The sequence below is a fragment of the Condylura cristata genome, unplaced genomic scaffold (assembly GCF_000260355.1).
Source record: "Condylura cristata isolate star-nosed mole 26May11 unplaced genomic scaffold, ConCri1.0 scaffold00001, whole genome shotgun sequence".
NCBI lineage: Eukaryota > Metazoa > Chordata > Mammalia > Eulipotyphla > Talpidae > Condylura > Condylura cristata.
The window spans coordinates 66,418,248-66,431,998 of NW_004567102.1; the positions used below are offsets into that span (position 1 = coordinate 66,418,248).

At 38.0% G+C, this 13,751-nt stretch overlaps 1 protein-coding gene across 1 annotated transcript in view; it reads left to right on the forward strand.

Moving 5' to 3' along the window:
* The first annotated feature begins 11,937 nt into the window (after positions 1 to 11,937).
* Positions 11,938 to 13,751, forward strand: part of TMEM200A (transmembrane protein 200A) — a 6,110-nt gene continuing 4,296 nt past the window's right edge. The window contains exon 1 of the mRNA XM_004673846.2: positions 11,938 to 11,989. Coding sequence (XP_004673903.2) covers positions 11,982 to 11,989 — 8 coding nt within the window. The 5' untranslated portion in view covers positions 11,938 to 11,981. The remainder of the gene's footprint in view (positions 11,990 to 13,751) is intronic.

Sequence of the window (13,751 nt, forward strand, 5' to 3'; positions counted from 1 at the left end):
CAATCACTGGATATTTGCAAACCTATTGAGAATCCAGCACAACCAGGAAGGCAGCAGACACCCAAAATGGAAAAAAAAAAAAAAAAGTAGCTAAATGTCACAAGACTAAAGCATCTGTAACCCCAAAGTCTTCACTCTAATTTGGTTGCTCTTGATTTGCACATCATATCTGCAAGCCTGTTTACTAGGGTATCTCGTTTCTAAAGTCCAAGCCCCAAACAAGAACTGGATGGGGAAAGAAAGTTGTGTTCACACTTTCCAGACCTCACTGGAGCTTTGCTTATGTAACAGCACTAACCATGTTTATCTGGTGGCAAGATTGTGTTTTATGGTCAGTTCATTGTTGTTCATATGCTTTCTAAGGAGAGATCTTGGCTTTCACAGGCTTTCAGAGTTCCTCATATATTTTGGATATGAACACCTGAAAGATATATGATTTGCAAATGTTTTTTCCCTTTTAGTAGTTTGTCTTTTCTTTTTGTTGATTGTCTTTGCTGTGCAGAAGCCTTTTCATTGGATGTAGTTCCACTTATCTATTTTTTGCCTTTGCTTTTGGCAAAACTCATCACCAAACCAATGTCAAGAAACTGACCTATCGCCTGGGTTTTCTTCAGGGAGTTTTATGGCTTTAGATCTTCTAATCTTTAACCCATTTTTGAAAATAGACAAAAAGTTCTGACCTTTAATGGCGCTACCCTTGAAGTAGTAATTTAAGCTATACATTCACGTTTTTATTCCTTCAAGTTTATAGCTTTTAAGGGTCAGAATGTTTAGTCTTTTCATGATCTATTTAGCCATAAAAGCAAAGTAGCTTGTGATAAAATCACAAAATTTAGTTTGAATCCTTCTTTGGTCACATCCCGACTGAGTCACAGTGGGCAACATGCTTAATCTCTCTAAATGAGGGTGACCTCTGAGCAATTACTAGTCATATAATGTTATCACCTAACAGTTTGGTGAGATAACAAACTGGAGCAATGAAAGGAAATCTTTGAGGGGTCAGCTAATACATTTCCTTTGACTCCTGAAGCTGAAGGATCAGACACTGAGCAAAAAGACATTTCTGTATTTTGGTAGGTATTTTCTAACCTCTGTGATGCTCAGTTTTTCTTTATGACAGTGGAATAATAGTAGTGCCTTCCATCTGTACCAGCCAGAATAGGTCATATGAAGTAACAAACAACCCTAGGTCTCTCAGTGACTTAGAATTACCAAGATGTATTTTTTTACTCACTCCAGTCTGTTGTGGGTTGACAAATGGCTCTCTGTGTCATCCTTGCTTAAGAACCTGGGGTGATTGACTTTTAACTATCTGTCTTTGATTACCATGACCAGGAGAAGGGATCATGGCAAATCACAAACTGGCCCTGGAAAGATTTTGCCAGGAAATGTGTGCCTTTTCATTCACACTTGACTTGTCAAGGCAAGTTGCCTCTTTCTGCATTATTTATAGGATTGGGGAAACACAATCACACTATGAACTTGTGGGTCTGGAAAGAGAATTGGAATGTTGATTAGCAGCCTCATGACCACCACCTGGCCCTTTTAGGGTGGTCAGAGGATTCATTGGTGAACGTAAACCACTAAGCACAGTGCCTGCTACCTACAAGAACAAAGTAAATGTTAGGGATGGTTATGAATTATTTTAGTTTTGAGCTTTATTAATAATGATGACTTGAAATTTATTTCATCTGGTTGCATGTAGTGAGCCTTCAGAAATGGAAACTACTGAAAGTCTATGTAAAAAAAGGGGGGAGCTATATAGCTTCATAACTTTGCAAGACAAAAATGCTTCAGTGTACTACCCGGAGGCATTAATGAACACTTGGGGGACTTGGATGACTTAGTTGTAAGTCATCTGAGTTACTCCTTTCTATCCAGATGGGAAATTGAGATTTATAAACTGCTGAAGAACAAAAGAGGATTGGAGTTATACTTTTCAATTTATTGAGCCAAGTTCATGAGTTTGAGTATCTAATTCTGTTTCTGCTGCATATTTCTTTGTACCATGCCAAGCTATAGAACACAGGGCCCTACTTATGGGTCACAGATTGTACTAGAATGCTGATAATAAGCAAGATCAAGCCATAGCAAAACATTTCAAGCAGAAATAGGTAGACATCTAAGCTTTCAGAGTACATTCTATACCCCTATTTTTTCTTGAAAGAAGATCCTTACTTTTTCCTTCTAAATGAGAAAGAATTGTTAATTGAGGTTGATGGTTGGTTTGTCGATTCCATTTTGCTGCAAACAACTTTGAGTGTGCTACTTCATTCAACACTTTTATTTAAAATGTGTTATTCTAGTATGTGAGCTTCTCTAGAGGGTAGGTCCCATCATCCTTTGGTCTTGGGTATCCAATGCCAGTGGAAACTTTTAGTCTTCATTGTGAATGAAGAACAGAACAAATATGTGATAAGAGATACTGTCCTCTTTTAAAACAATTGCAAGAATAGGGAGCACACAGGACACATGATCTCAATGAGGGGCCCCCTGAATCCTGTGCTTATTTCCCTCCTACTTATTTCTTCTATCTTTCATAACTAGACCATAACCACTACAAGGAGTACCCCTAATCCAACAAAATTGCAGGACATTGTTGGCTCAAACCATATTTCTCTAATAATAGCCTTCCTTTTTATGCCTCCATCCATACCTGCAAATAGTCTGGTTTTATCTATATTTTTAATTATTCATTTATGCAGACAAGAACTGGGGTACAGGCCAGATATGTGAGGGTGGTGGTGAGAGGATTCACCAGAGTGGAGAACAGAATAGTTAGTTCCACTGAAAACCACTGCTGATGAGAGCGGTGGGTGAGACAGAAGAGGTCTGCTGTGCCATGTGGGTCACTTCCCTGGCCAAGGATGGCTCGGGCTGCAGTGTCTGCCCATAGCTTCATAGTGCTGTGCTGTGCTGTGCTGTGCTTTAACCCTTTGTACCACCAGGGAGGGCCCTAGTCTCGTTTCAGAAGAAATAAAGTGAACAATCTCCTCCCCTCTTTCGCTGAGTAGAGGCTGGATGCATTAAGGAAATTCCTCCTTTTGTTGACTCTCAAACTTTAATAGGAATTAAGAATCACCTGGAGGGCTTGATAATGTGATTGCTGGGCCGCCCTCTGACTTTCTAGTTCAATAGGTGAAAATGGGCCCAGAAGTTGCATTTCAAACAAGCTCACCCATTAGACCCTTGTTACTAGACTAAACACCATTACTGAATTCTTCTGGTTTTCCATTCTCCCCATGTGCCAAGACATGTTGGTGCTAGTTTCTTTTTCGGATACTGGTTTTGCTTGGTTTTTCATGTTGCTTTTGAACTATTGGAATGATCTTAATTATTCGCCCTCTGATAGTATAACACTTATATTCTCTTTCATGTGTCTGCCCAAATGTTTTGACTGTTATGGATTATGAATTCCTACATCTGGGAACTGTCTCATCCCAGAAGACCTACTCGGGAGAGAAAGCCCAGGGAGAAGCCTGCCCAGCACTCAGGAAGGCTGTGTCTGGTTAGAATAATAATGGGATGGTTTCCTTTGTAGCAGACATTCTGACCTTTAACCAACTATTTTAAAAATTCATATGAGTGTTTTTATTACATTGCTCTATTTAGCTGTCTAGTCAGTTGGCTTTCTGAAGTTGTTAAAATGAAGTTACTACAAGCTGCATTGGTGGGAGATAAAATTATCTGCATTTTACAAAAGGAATTTTATTGTTTAACTGATTCAAACTATAAATTCATAGTTTGCAACTCTTCAATTGATCTTCATGCACCAACAAAGTAATGTGAGTTTTGGGAATGAGCCTAACTAACAAGAGCCTAACTTGTAAGGTCACTTAAAATTGATCATTTATTTGGGAGTTTTGGGAATGAGCCTAACTAACAAGAGCCTAACTTGTAAGGTCACTTAAAATTGATCATTTATTTGGGAGTTTTGGGAATGAAAATATCTCCCTGTGATTAAATAATACTTTATATTAAATGGACTGTTTAGTAAGCATTTCTTTATTTCAATGCACAATTGGTTTGTCAAATCACCATGTTAAATTAATTAAAATAAAAAGTACATGCTGCCAATGTACCAACTGGCAAGAAAGAAAAAACTTTTATATAAACATCAGTAACAAATAAAAAATCTTTGGCCAACATTTCCTTAGTTTATACTGCTCACATGACACTTTAGAGGAAAAGATAAAAATCTTTAAACTGAATTTAGAGATATTATCAATCATTTTAGGGTGTTTTAATAGTGTTATCTTATTTTTGCTTACTTTTAGAGATGATCAAATCTATAGTGATGAAAAGATAAAATACCAAAAATTATGTCTCAAAATAACAAGACTCGTAAGGAACTAAATAGATTGAGTGATACCACCTCATTTTCTTTCTGGAATTAGAGGTTGTCTATGCATTGGGTCATGTGGGTTAGCTTTGAACAAGTTGGTTATGTTCATGCGTGGTTTTGATACATTTATAGAAATACTTTCCTATAAAACATAATTGAACTCACCCTGTCAATGATGGAGAATCAAGATAGAAAATGTAGAAACGAGGGTCCACAAGAGCAGGAACCTGGCTCACACAATGCTACGAGCTGGAAATGAGGGTAGAAATGAGGGGTAGTTACTATAGTTAATTAATATAGCCATTAATCCAACTATAGGAACTGAGATCTGTCCCAGGCCCGGCTTCTCTGCACTGACCGCCCTCAGCAGAAGCAGCTCTCCTCAAGGCCACCCTCCTGTGGCCTTGCCGGCCTCACTCTTAGCAAACCTGGCCCTACATGGGCAGTGTTCTAGGTGCAAGTGCCCTTTGTTCTTCTCCCCTTTTTATAATAAACTTGCCCTTTTGTATATAACTAAGGTCTCTGTGGCATGGAGAAGCTCACCTGGGAACTCACCACATACTGCTGAAAGGGAAGCTCTGGTGAAACCTTCCCCAGAGTGAACGCAAGGATCCAGGCTCTGGACCCAGCAATTCCAAAAACCGACATCATCAACACAACAACTGCAAGTTATGAAGGCGGGAGGCATGCTTTGCGATTCAAAGATGCATATGATTTCTTTCTTTAACATACTTTTTTCTTTCTTTAAATAACATATTTTTTCCTCACTGCATTCTAAATTCATGATTATAAACTCTTCTTTCACCCCCTCATATCCTTGTTTTCCTTCAACATTTCCAATTCTGTCTCCTTCCCCTAGTCCTATTTCTGTTCATGTGTGGTGTGATTGGAGGATAAATGCTCTTTAAGTTAAACAGTCTGAATTTGAGACATTGTTCTTCTACCTCTAACCTGTGTGGCACGGAGCAAACTTCTTACCTTCTCTAAACCTCAAAGAAATAGTTTTTTCCTCCATCACAGAATTTTCCTGAAAATTAAATATGATAATATATATCAAGTTCCTAAAATATAATCAGAATTCAACAAACCCTGGTTTCCATCTCATTTCTAAGTTTTTGCTCTTCCTTCTCAGTTTTCAGACTTTCCCTCAAAGTATCCAGATGACTAATTTGAACTTCTGGCAGTTGTCTTGGGAAAGATTCAGGATAAAACTTTTTGCTTTCTTTCTGGAGTTCATCATAATTAAAAAGTCACCATTTAGCTAATATTTACTTTGATCTGAGTAAGACTGTTTTAGTCAGCTTTATACCATTTAAATCTGAATAAATCCTAAAGTGACCTTTTAAACAGTACTTGCTCATCAACTATTTTCTGATCAGGAATTACTTTCTGGAGGACACTAAGTAAGCCAGAAGGGCTGGGGCGGGGGGCGAGGGGGGAACCATAATGCTAACTTGGGGTTTGCTGATAAAAAGTGAAGCTTCTTAATTCTAAACCCTCCATCAATCTGAATCCATGGAAGTCAATTTGTGCTGCATTTGTGGTTCATCTTCCCTCTCTTTTCTCTGAGGGAATGCCTCTCTGCCTCTCCAACTCCCCTATTTGAAGACAGTTTGAGTATCCCTTTATGTAACCCCTACTGCTTACTACCTCCCCTTCAGTCCGCCACCTAAGGTCAGCTCTCCTTTTCACCTTCTAGGTGCCCCTTGGATACTTCTGCCATTGGGCCTAGGGTGCTTCTTAGCCATCGTTGTCTCCTTGCTTCTAATTCTCAGCCTGATAAGAGCGCAGGGTATGTCAGGTTCACTTTTAGAGCTCTGCCTGTAGTTATTTTCCAAAACACAGTCACCATATGACTAAGTGGAGTTACCATATATGTTCTCCTGCAGAGACAGGTTCAAGATGGCTTTCTGGCAGGAATGTGGGAACAGGGAGTGTATATCATCCTTGGAAGACCTTGTGAAAATTTGAAGAATTGGGGTGCAGGGCAGGAAACTTAACTCTACCTTGGGGAAAATAGGCTTCTGATTTCTTCTGTTCCTGCAGAAAATATTTCCCATGCTCAGCAGGGGTTTTCTAACAGCCCATTAGGGATCCATTATTTGGCCTCCTCAAGACTTCTGTGTTCCAAGGACTGCATGGTTTTTGTCCTTGGAGAACAGTTGTCCCTGTCTTTCTTACAGAGCTCAGAATTGGGTTAAGCTCATGTTTTGCCCTTTGTCAGAGTGGCAGGATTTGAAAGCATCAGTACAGGAACTGTATAGATTTCCCAGTGCATTTTCCATTCCTAGTATTTTCTGCCTGCTTAGGATATACTTGACCAGCAAGTGTATTTTATATATAATGGTTTGAGTATCATTCTGCTAATCAACCAAAACAGTTTCATTTTAGTTCCAGCATTCTTATCAATATACAGCTATATGATGTATGTTTAAATACTGCATATTAGTGTATAGAACTTCATTATGGTGTTTTGAATATTAAGAAACCATTCCTTCCAAGGCAGACAAACAAATACCTTCAGAATACACTAAAGTCACAGCTCAACCTTCTTGTCACAAGATTGATATATTGCCACTTTCACTTTCTATTGTATCTTCTCTATGCCCATGTCTAATAGTCCCACATTTCTCTGTTTTCAGTCCATTTTCTGTTCAAGCATCTCAATTGAAACAGAATAGTGCTTGCAGAATTAATCAGATTACACATTTATTTGATTCAACTGTATGATGAAGATAAGGAAAACACACAGTAAACTGGCTTGAGTTTTCCTACCTTGTTTTTATTATTGCTATGTTTGCCACAAGTCTCCAAATCTGAAGAAATAGAATATATTAAAATGAAAGGCATGCTTTAGTCTTTGACTAATATATTTCCCAATTATCTGGTTCATATAAACTCAACTCTTCTTATACTATCATAATATTAAAGCTTCTGCCACTAAATTACATAGACTCTCTTCAGTTAGCTTTGACTCTAAATCCCAATACAAATTTGCAATCATAATTTTCTGTCCTTATACAGTGAGCCACAATTAATTATTTAATGTTAAAATATATATTTAATTTGTCTAGCTGAGCAATGAAAGTGTTAATAATAATAGCTATTGCTTATTGCGAATATGTGTAAAATCAACACTGTAGCAGGCCTCCCTGATGGTGCAGGGGTTGAAAACACAGCACTATCAAGCTATTCTCAGCCACTGGCTGCAGGAGTTCCATTATCCCTGGTCAGGGAGGTGACCTACATGGCGCAGCAGACCTCTCCTGTCTCACTTGCTGCTCCCCTCAGCAATGTATTCAGTAGCTCTGCCTGTTCCGCTCCCCAGTCTGTCTGGTTAATCCTCTTACCTCTCACATCTCTGTCCTACACCCCAGTTCTTGTATACATAAGTAAATAAATCTTTTTTAAAAGTGTTTCACTGATAGGAACCCATTGAAAGTTTTTTTTTTTTAAATCAAAACTACAGTATGTATTTTTAGTATATCATTTCATTTTATCCTTAAAAAGATCTTATAATCAGATACATCTGACAGTTAATTTCCATACACCAAGCTAAGCTGTGTATTCATTACTTTCTCTGCTTCTGGCAATCAGACAGGTACCTCTACTATCCTCTTTTGCAGATGAGGAAATTGAGGCTCCAGTGGTCGAGTCAGTTGTTCAAGTGTGGTTATAAAGCAGTATGTAGAAGCCCCTACCACCAGCTGGGGTGTGTCTTCCACCTCTTAGTGTGCCTTATTAAGGAAGGCTTTTGTCATCTTACAGGTAGAGGAACTGAGGTAAGAGTTTTAAGCAACTGCACAAGGGTACACAGCTATGAAACTGAGATACAAACCCCTTTCTCTGAGTACAGTGTCCCACATGCAAATCCATTATGCTATACATTAAAAAAAAATGACTTCTGTTCTTTCTTATTTTTTAAACTTTAATGTGATTGAACTATTAGTCACCCATAGGCATTGCTCCTTCAATACTGATAATGATATTGATTTAAAATCGTATCCTAAAAGTTTAAAATGTCTCTACTGGGAAGAAAGTCCTAAAACTGTTCTAGCTTGAACAGAAATTATTTCCATCTGTCACATTTGTGGATACCACATGGGGCTTTATATAATGTTTTTGTTTGCTTCTGAAGGCATAAATTAATTTTTACTTCCTTTTGGCAGATAACCTCACATTCTGGTGAATTTTTAAACCTCGGGATGAGAATCAAAGTTAAAGCATATAAGTAAGAATATCAAATATATTAAAGACAATAGGCACACTTTAACTGAGAAGATTAAGAAAAATCATAGGAAAAGGATCTTGTGAAACAACCAAGAGCAAAGATGAATTCAATCTATTTTTCCAGCAAATACCCACTGGGGTACACAGACTGCAAGAGCTGCTATTCCCACTTGGAAGTTTCCCTGATTCTTCCAGATAGTGGAAGAGATTCCTCAGTGTTCTTATAACTCCAGTTAGCATGTTTCCTTTTTTAATATGTGTTCTGACCAATTTTCCACCGACTCCATTCTTCCAAAGTCAGAGACCAGATTTTATTAACCCTGTGTCCTTAATACGTAGCACATTTCAGTTGTATTCAAGAGTTCGTTAGCTCAGTGTACAGTTCTCAGATACTTTCAGTTACATTCTAGGGACTCACTAAGAAGTGGAATAACATGAAAAACAATAGAAAGAGACATATTAAGCCAAGAATAAACATTAGTCTCTGAAAATCTGGAATTCTAATATTTCCGTCCTACTCCTCCTAATTTGTTGTTGGATCTTAGACAACATTCCTGGTTCTTTGTTAGCTTTCTGGAGGCAAAGGCTTCTTTATAAAGCCTCTCAATGCTGCAAGTCATTTTACTTATTACATTATTTGAGATTACATATGTGAGTACATCTAGAACCACATCTGATATATATTAAGTTTGCGATGTGGTTAGAACAGTGTGTCAATATGATTAGAAGAGAACCTCAATGTACAGGAGTAAACTTCCATGACTGTGTAATTAATAGAAACCAGTGTGGACTGCTGCCAGGAAAAGCAAATTCTAGAATGTGCTTAAACTTTCAAAAGGAGCAGAAGGTAACGACAATAAGTTTTTTTAAAAAAAATTATTATAGAACAAGAATAGGAAAGGATAAATCTGAAGTTTAGATGGGATGATGTCATATTACCACATGGCATACCAAGCAGTTGTCTCTGTGAAGGAGAAAGAGCTTTCTGCTGAAAGAAATAGAATAAGGTAGGTCCGGAGAAAGACAGTGGGCCCAAGTTTGGCAAGTAGTATGGGAATTCTGAAAAAAGTGCAGGAGCCTTTATCTGTAATAAGAAAGGTAAAAGATGTAATTCACTTCCTGCTATTGATTTCTGAGGTCTGCCATGAATGGATAAACTGGTAAGGCAAGATAGGTCATCAAGATCTTGGTTTGCAAAGCAAAGATGTGTTCTCAGATTTTAGCTGGTAATTTTGATGATTTTTGCTGCAAAATCATAGCTGGGAGTATAAAACAGTGATCAATATGTAGCCAAAGTAGACTAATTTTTAATTTTTGGTTGTCAGCAAAAATAAATATGTGTATATATGTGAAATGTATTTGTCTTCTAGTTTGTCCTTTAACAAAGTATTACATAATTTTGGAGAACATAGAAACACTGAATGTGACTGACCCTCTATTTCAGTTTATTTATAATTAGGCAATAAACAATAGTTGCTAATCATTGCATTCTTCAGGCCAGGAAACATTTTGAGCCCAGCATCTACTATAGTGCCAGGTATCAGCTTCTAAAAATGAATAACTCTATCAAAGATCAGCATCCAACCTTGGAGGGGGTGTCTAGTGAAATTCCCAGGGCTCTACTACTGTACGCTTTCTTCAAGTTCCAGAAATTCAGATGCTGCTTTAGACCCAACAAAACTGATAACTGAAACTGTGCCCAACTTAAAAATGAAATTAAGTGTAGTAGCATTCTTCAGTTGGATCTTTGAGGAAGTTAAGTCCTATACTTGTCCAGTTAGGAACACGAAAGAGCAAGGGAGAGGAGTGAAGAAGCCAGGTGTGGTCAGGTCTAAATCTCCGCCATCATTTGCTGAATGAGGGACCTGGCCACCTGTAAACACCTGATGCTCACCCAAGGATAGATTTTCAACCTTTTCTGTTCATCATAGCTTCTCCCAGTACATTTGAGAAATGGAGGTTGGTGAGTGCACGTCATTATTTTAAAGGCAAAGCAGCATTCTTAGAGACTGATATTACAGATATTAGAAATAGGTACTAAAATAAGAAAACTGATAGGAAAACAAAACCTCAAGTGAAAACAAATTTGGAGGTCAATCTGGAGCCACCTCCCAAGCTGTGTGACCACACGCAAGTTGCCTAAACTCTGAATCTGTTTTCTCATTTCTATTACATCCACTTCCAGAAATGCTATGAGGATAAATGTGTTTTCATACCTGAAACATTTACAGCAGTGTCTGACCAGTCTGTGAGCTATTATTACTATTATTACCATCATTCAAATTTCAAAGAACATTGTGAGGTTACAATAAGGATGTGTATTGTAAGGATGCCCGCCCACCCTAGCCTCACACAAAAATAAATAAAACAAAACAAAGAACAAAAAATGATAAAAGCATATAATGGAGAAGATGCAACTTTGCAGATAAATACAAAAGTCCATTTAGACTGTTTTATACTCTACTGAATACTCTGAACCAAGCTGACATTCTGACATTGTGTTTAGAATATGCAGGGGCTGGTGAAATGCTCTAGATTTTACCATTTTTTTAGGCTGTTTATTGCAAGATGCCTTTAGAATCTTCATGTTATTTCCCAGTATCAGTCCCTCATTACTGCTCTCAAGTGCAAGTAGAGATTAATTTTCCTAATATAACAGCAACAGTACAATCTTACTCCAACTCCACTGGGTATGAGAGAAAAGTCAAGCATTTAGAAATGACACTTGCAAGTGCAATCCTGGCCTTCCCTTCCTCTCTGGCTTCCTGGGTTTCCTCTTTCAAGCCCAGCAGAGTGCCACAGGCTGGTCCCTTATCTTGATCTTACTGGAACTGCTATTCACTCTTATATTATGATAAATGTTAACTGTTGTTGCCTGCACCAAGCTTGTAGTGAATGTCTGCCCTAATTGAAACTTGCATTCTAAAGGTTATCTCATCCTGTTTTATGTACACGTTACCTCCCTTAATAGTTTCCAAGCTCAGTGAAGCAGTGGCTGAGTTTGCTCACTTTTGCACAGTTTTGGGTCCTGAATCACAAGAGGGATCTTAGTGTTGAAAACCCTTGAACGGAAATAAAAGGCATCATGGCACTTAACCAAGGGAACTCAACCTTGCAAGCCTAGTGACTGGCTGAAGAACTGTGAGCCTTCCATTTGCTCCATTCCAGCATTTACTTGTGAGCCTCACCAAGAATCTTTTCTACTTTCATTCTGGATAAATTTTATCTTAAGTTGCTCTTGCTTTTCCTTATTGTCTAGTCTAACCTCAGCTCTCTTTACCTAGCCTCATCTATCATTCTTCATTATTTCTTGTTCCAGCACCTTTTCCTCCAGTAGCATCAGGAATAGAAAATGGAAATGCCAGTAGAAAATGTTGTAGCAAGTGGGAGAGGACGAGGAACCTGGATGAAATGGTAATTCACAAGGGCTGTTTTTAAACCAGATGAAAGACTTTTGCTCGTATTTTCATTTTATTCAGAAGAATTTCAAGATAAATCCTTATCCTGCCATCTGGAAATAATTAGAAGACTGCTATCTAATCTAAGCATTTTATTAAAACATCTGAAACTATTTTTGGTTCATGAAGGCATAGGTTGACACTGAGCTTTGTTTTAGCCAAGGTTTAGGGAAAGTTCTAAGCCATACTATGTGCACTTTGATAAATTCCAAACACTAGAGCTATGGGTTACAATATAGCTTGTTTTTCCAACAGTAAACAATTTTTTTTTACCTTTTTATTACAAAAGTTTATTTTTACACCATTTTGTACATTTTTTTTCCATCTCAACTGTAATCCCCGCGGGTTTCCCATCACCAAGTCACCCATGTGCCATCCCCATAATCCCGTGCATTTCCCTCCCCGCTCCACCCCCACAACATGTCTCTGGTATATGGTTGTTCATTATTTTTCCAACAGTAAACAATTTTAATCCTGTTGTAATTTCCCTGAAGGCTGGACTTATTCATCAGCTTGTTCAGCTAACTAAACTGTAGGTACTATGCACAACCATGTTATTTATTTTTTAAAGATTTATTTACTTGTGCATATAGAACTGGGGTACAGGCCAGAGGTGCAGAGGGTAGTGAGATGATTCACCACAAAGTGGGGAGCAGAACAGGAAGGCTGATGAAGTACATTGCTGAGGGGAGCAATGGGTGAGACAGGAGAGGTCTGCTGCACCATGTGGGTCACCTCCTTGGCTGGGAATCAAACTTGTACTAAAGCAGCTGCAGCTAGTTTCATAGTGCTGCACTTTAACCACTTGCTCCCCCAGGGAGGACCCACAACCATGTTATTTAAATACAATTCAGAGATTATAAATAGAAATTCAAAAGGAGACCTTCATTTTGCAAGATAAGATTTGAGATTGGGAAGAAATCCTTTAAAAAATATACCGGTAGCCTGTTTCTTACCAGCCACATTTGGCAGCTTGAGATCTGTACCCTACATATACTGACAAATATTTTTGCTAACTCCCAAAACGTTGCCTTTTGTTTTACATTAATTTTGTTTGTTCATAGTTTTAACTAGGAAAGTTGGTAAAGTAATAGGGTGGTCAGCCAGTAAATCTCAGGAAAAATTCCCTCTTATGCAGCATTTTAACAAAAATATCATGAACACTGGCATGGGCAAGGTATGATGTTAAATATTTCTGACAGTGAAAGTATGAATGAAACTTGATGTCTGGTCACAAGAAGTGAAAGAACTGACATCGTAATAGAGCAAATGTCAAAGGAAAATGCCCTGAGGAATGAGAGCTCAGAATAGATTTGCTGAGTCAGTCAGAGGAGGTCTTATACAGGAAGTGGGATATGAGCTTCAGTGACTAGCCATATGTTAGTTAACAGGTGAGATTAGGCCACTGAAACACTATTTAAAAATCTTAGAAATAATATATCATAGTATACGAGGAATATTCTTAGGTTTTAATTTTTGTAAATTAATGAAAAGAAACCTTGTCTAAGCTAAACTCATGGGCCTGAAATCTCAGTTCAAACTTTGGAAGGTAGAAGTGCTAGTTTTATATATTATTCCACTCCTTAAGCAATTTCAAAGCCCCATGTTTTAAGACAATTAACCTGCCTCCAGAATGTAAGTTTGATGGTAAAGGAAGAAAAGTTGGCATTTGGAAAACCAGTTTTGGGAGATTATGCTCTAGTAAGGTTTCTTTTTTT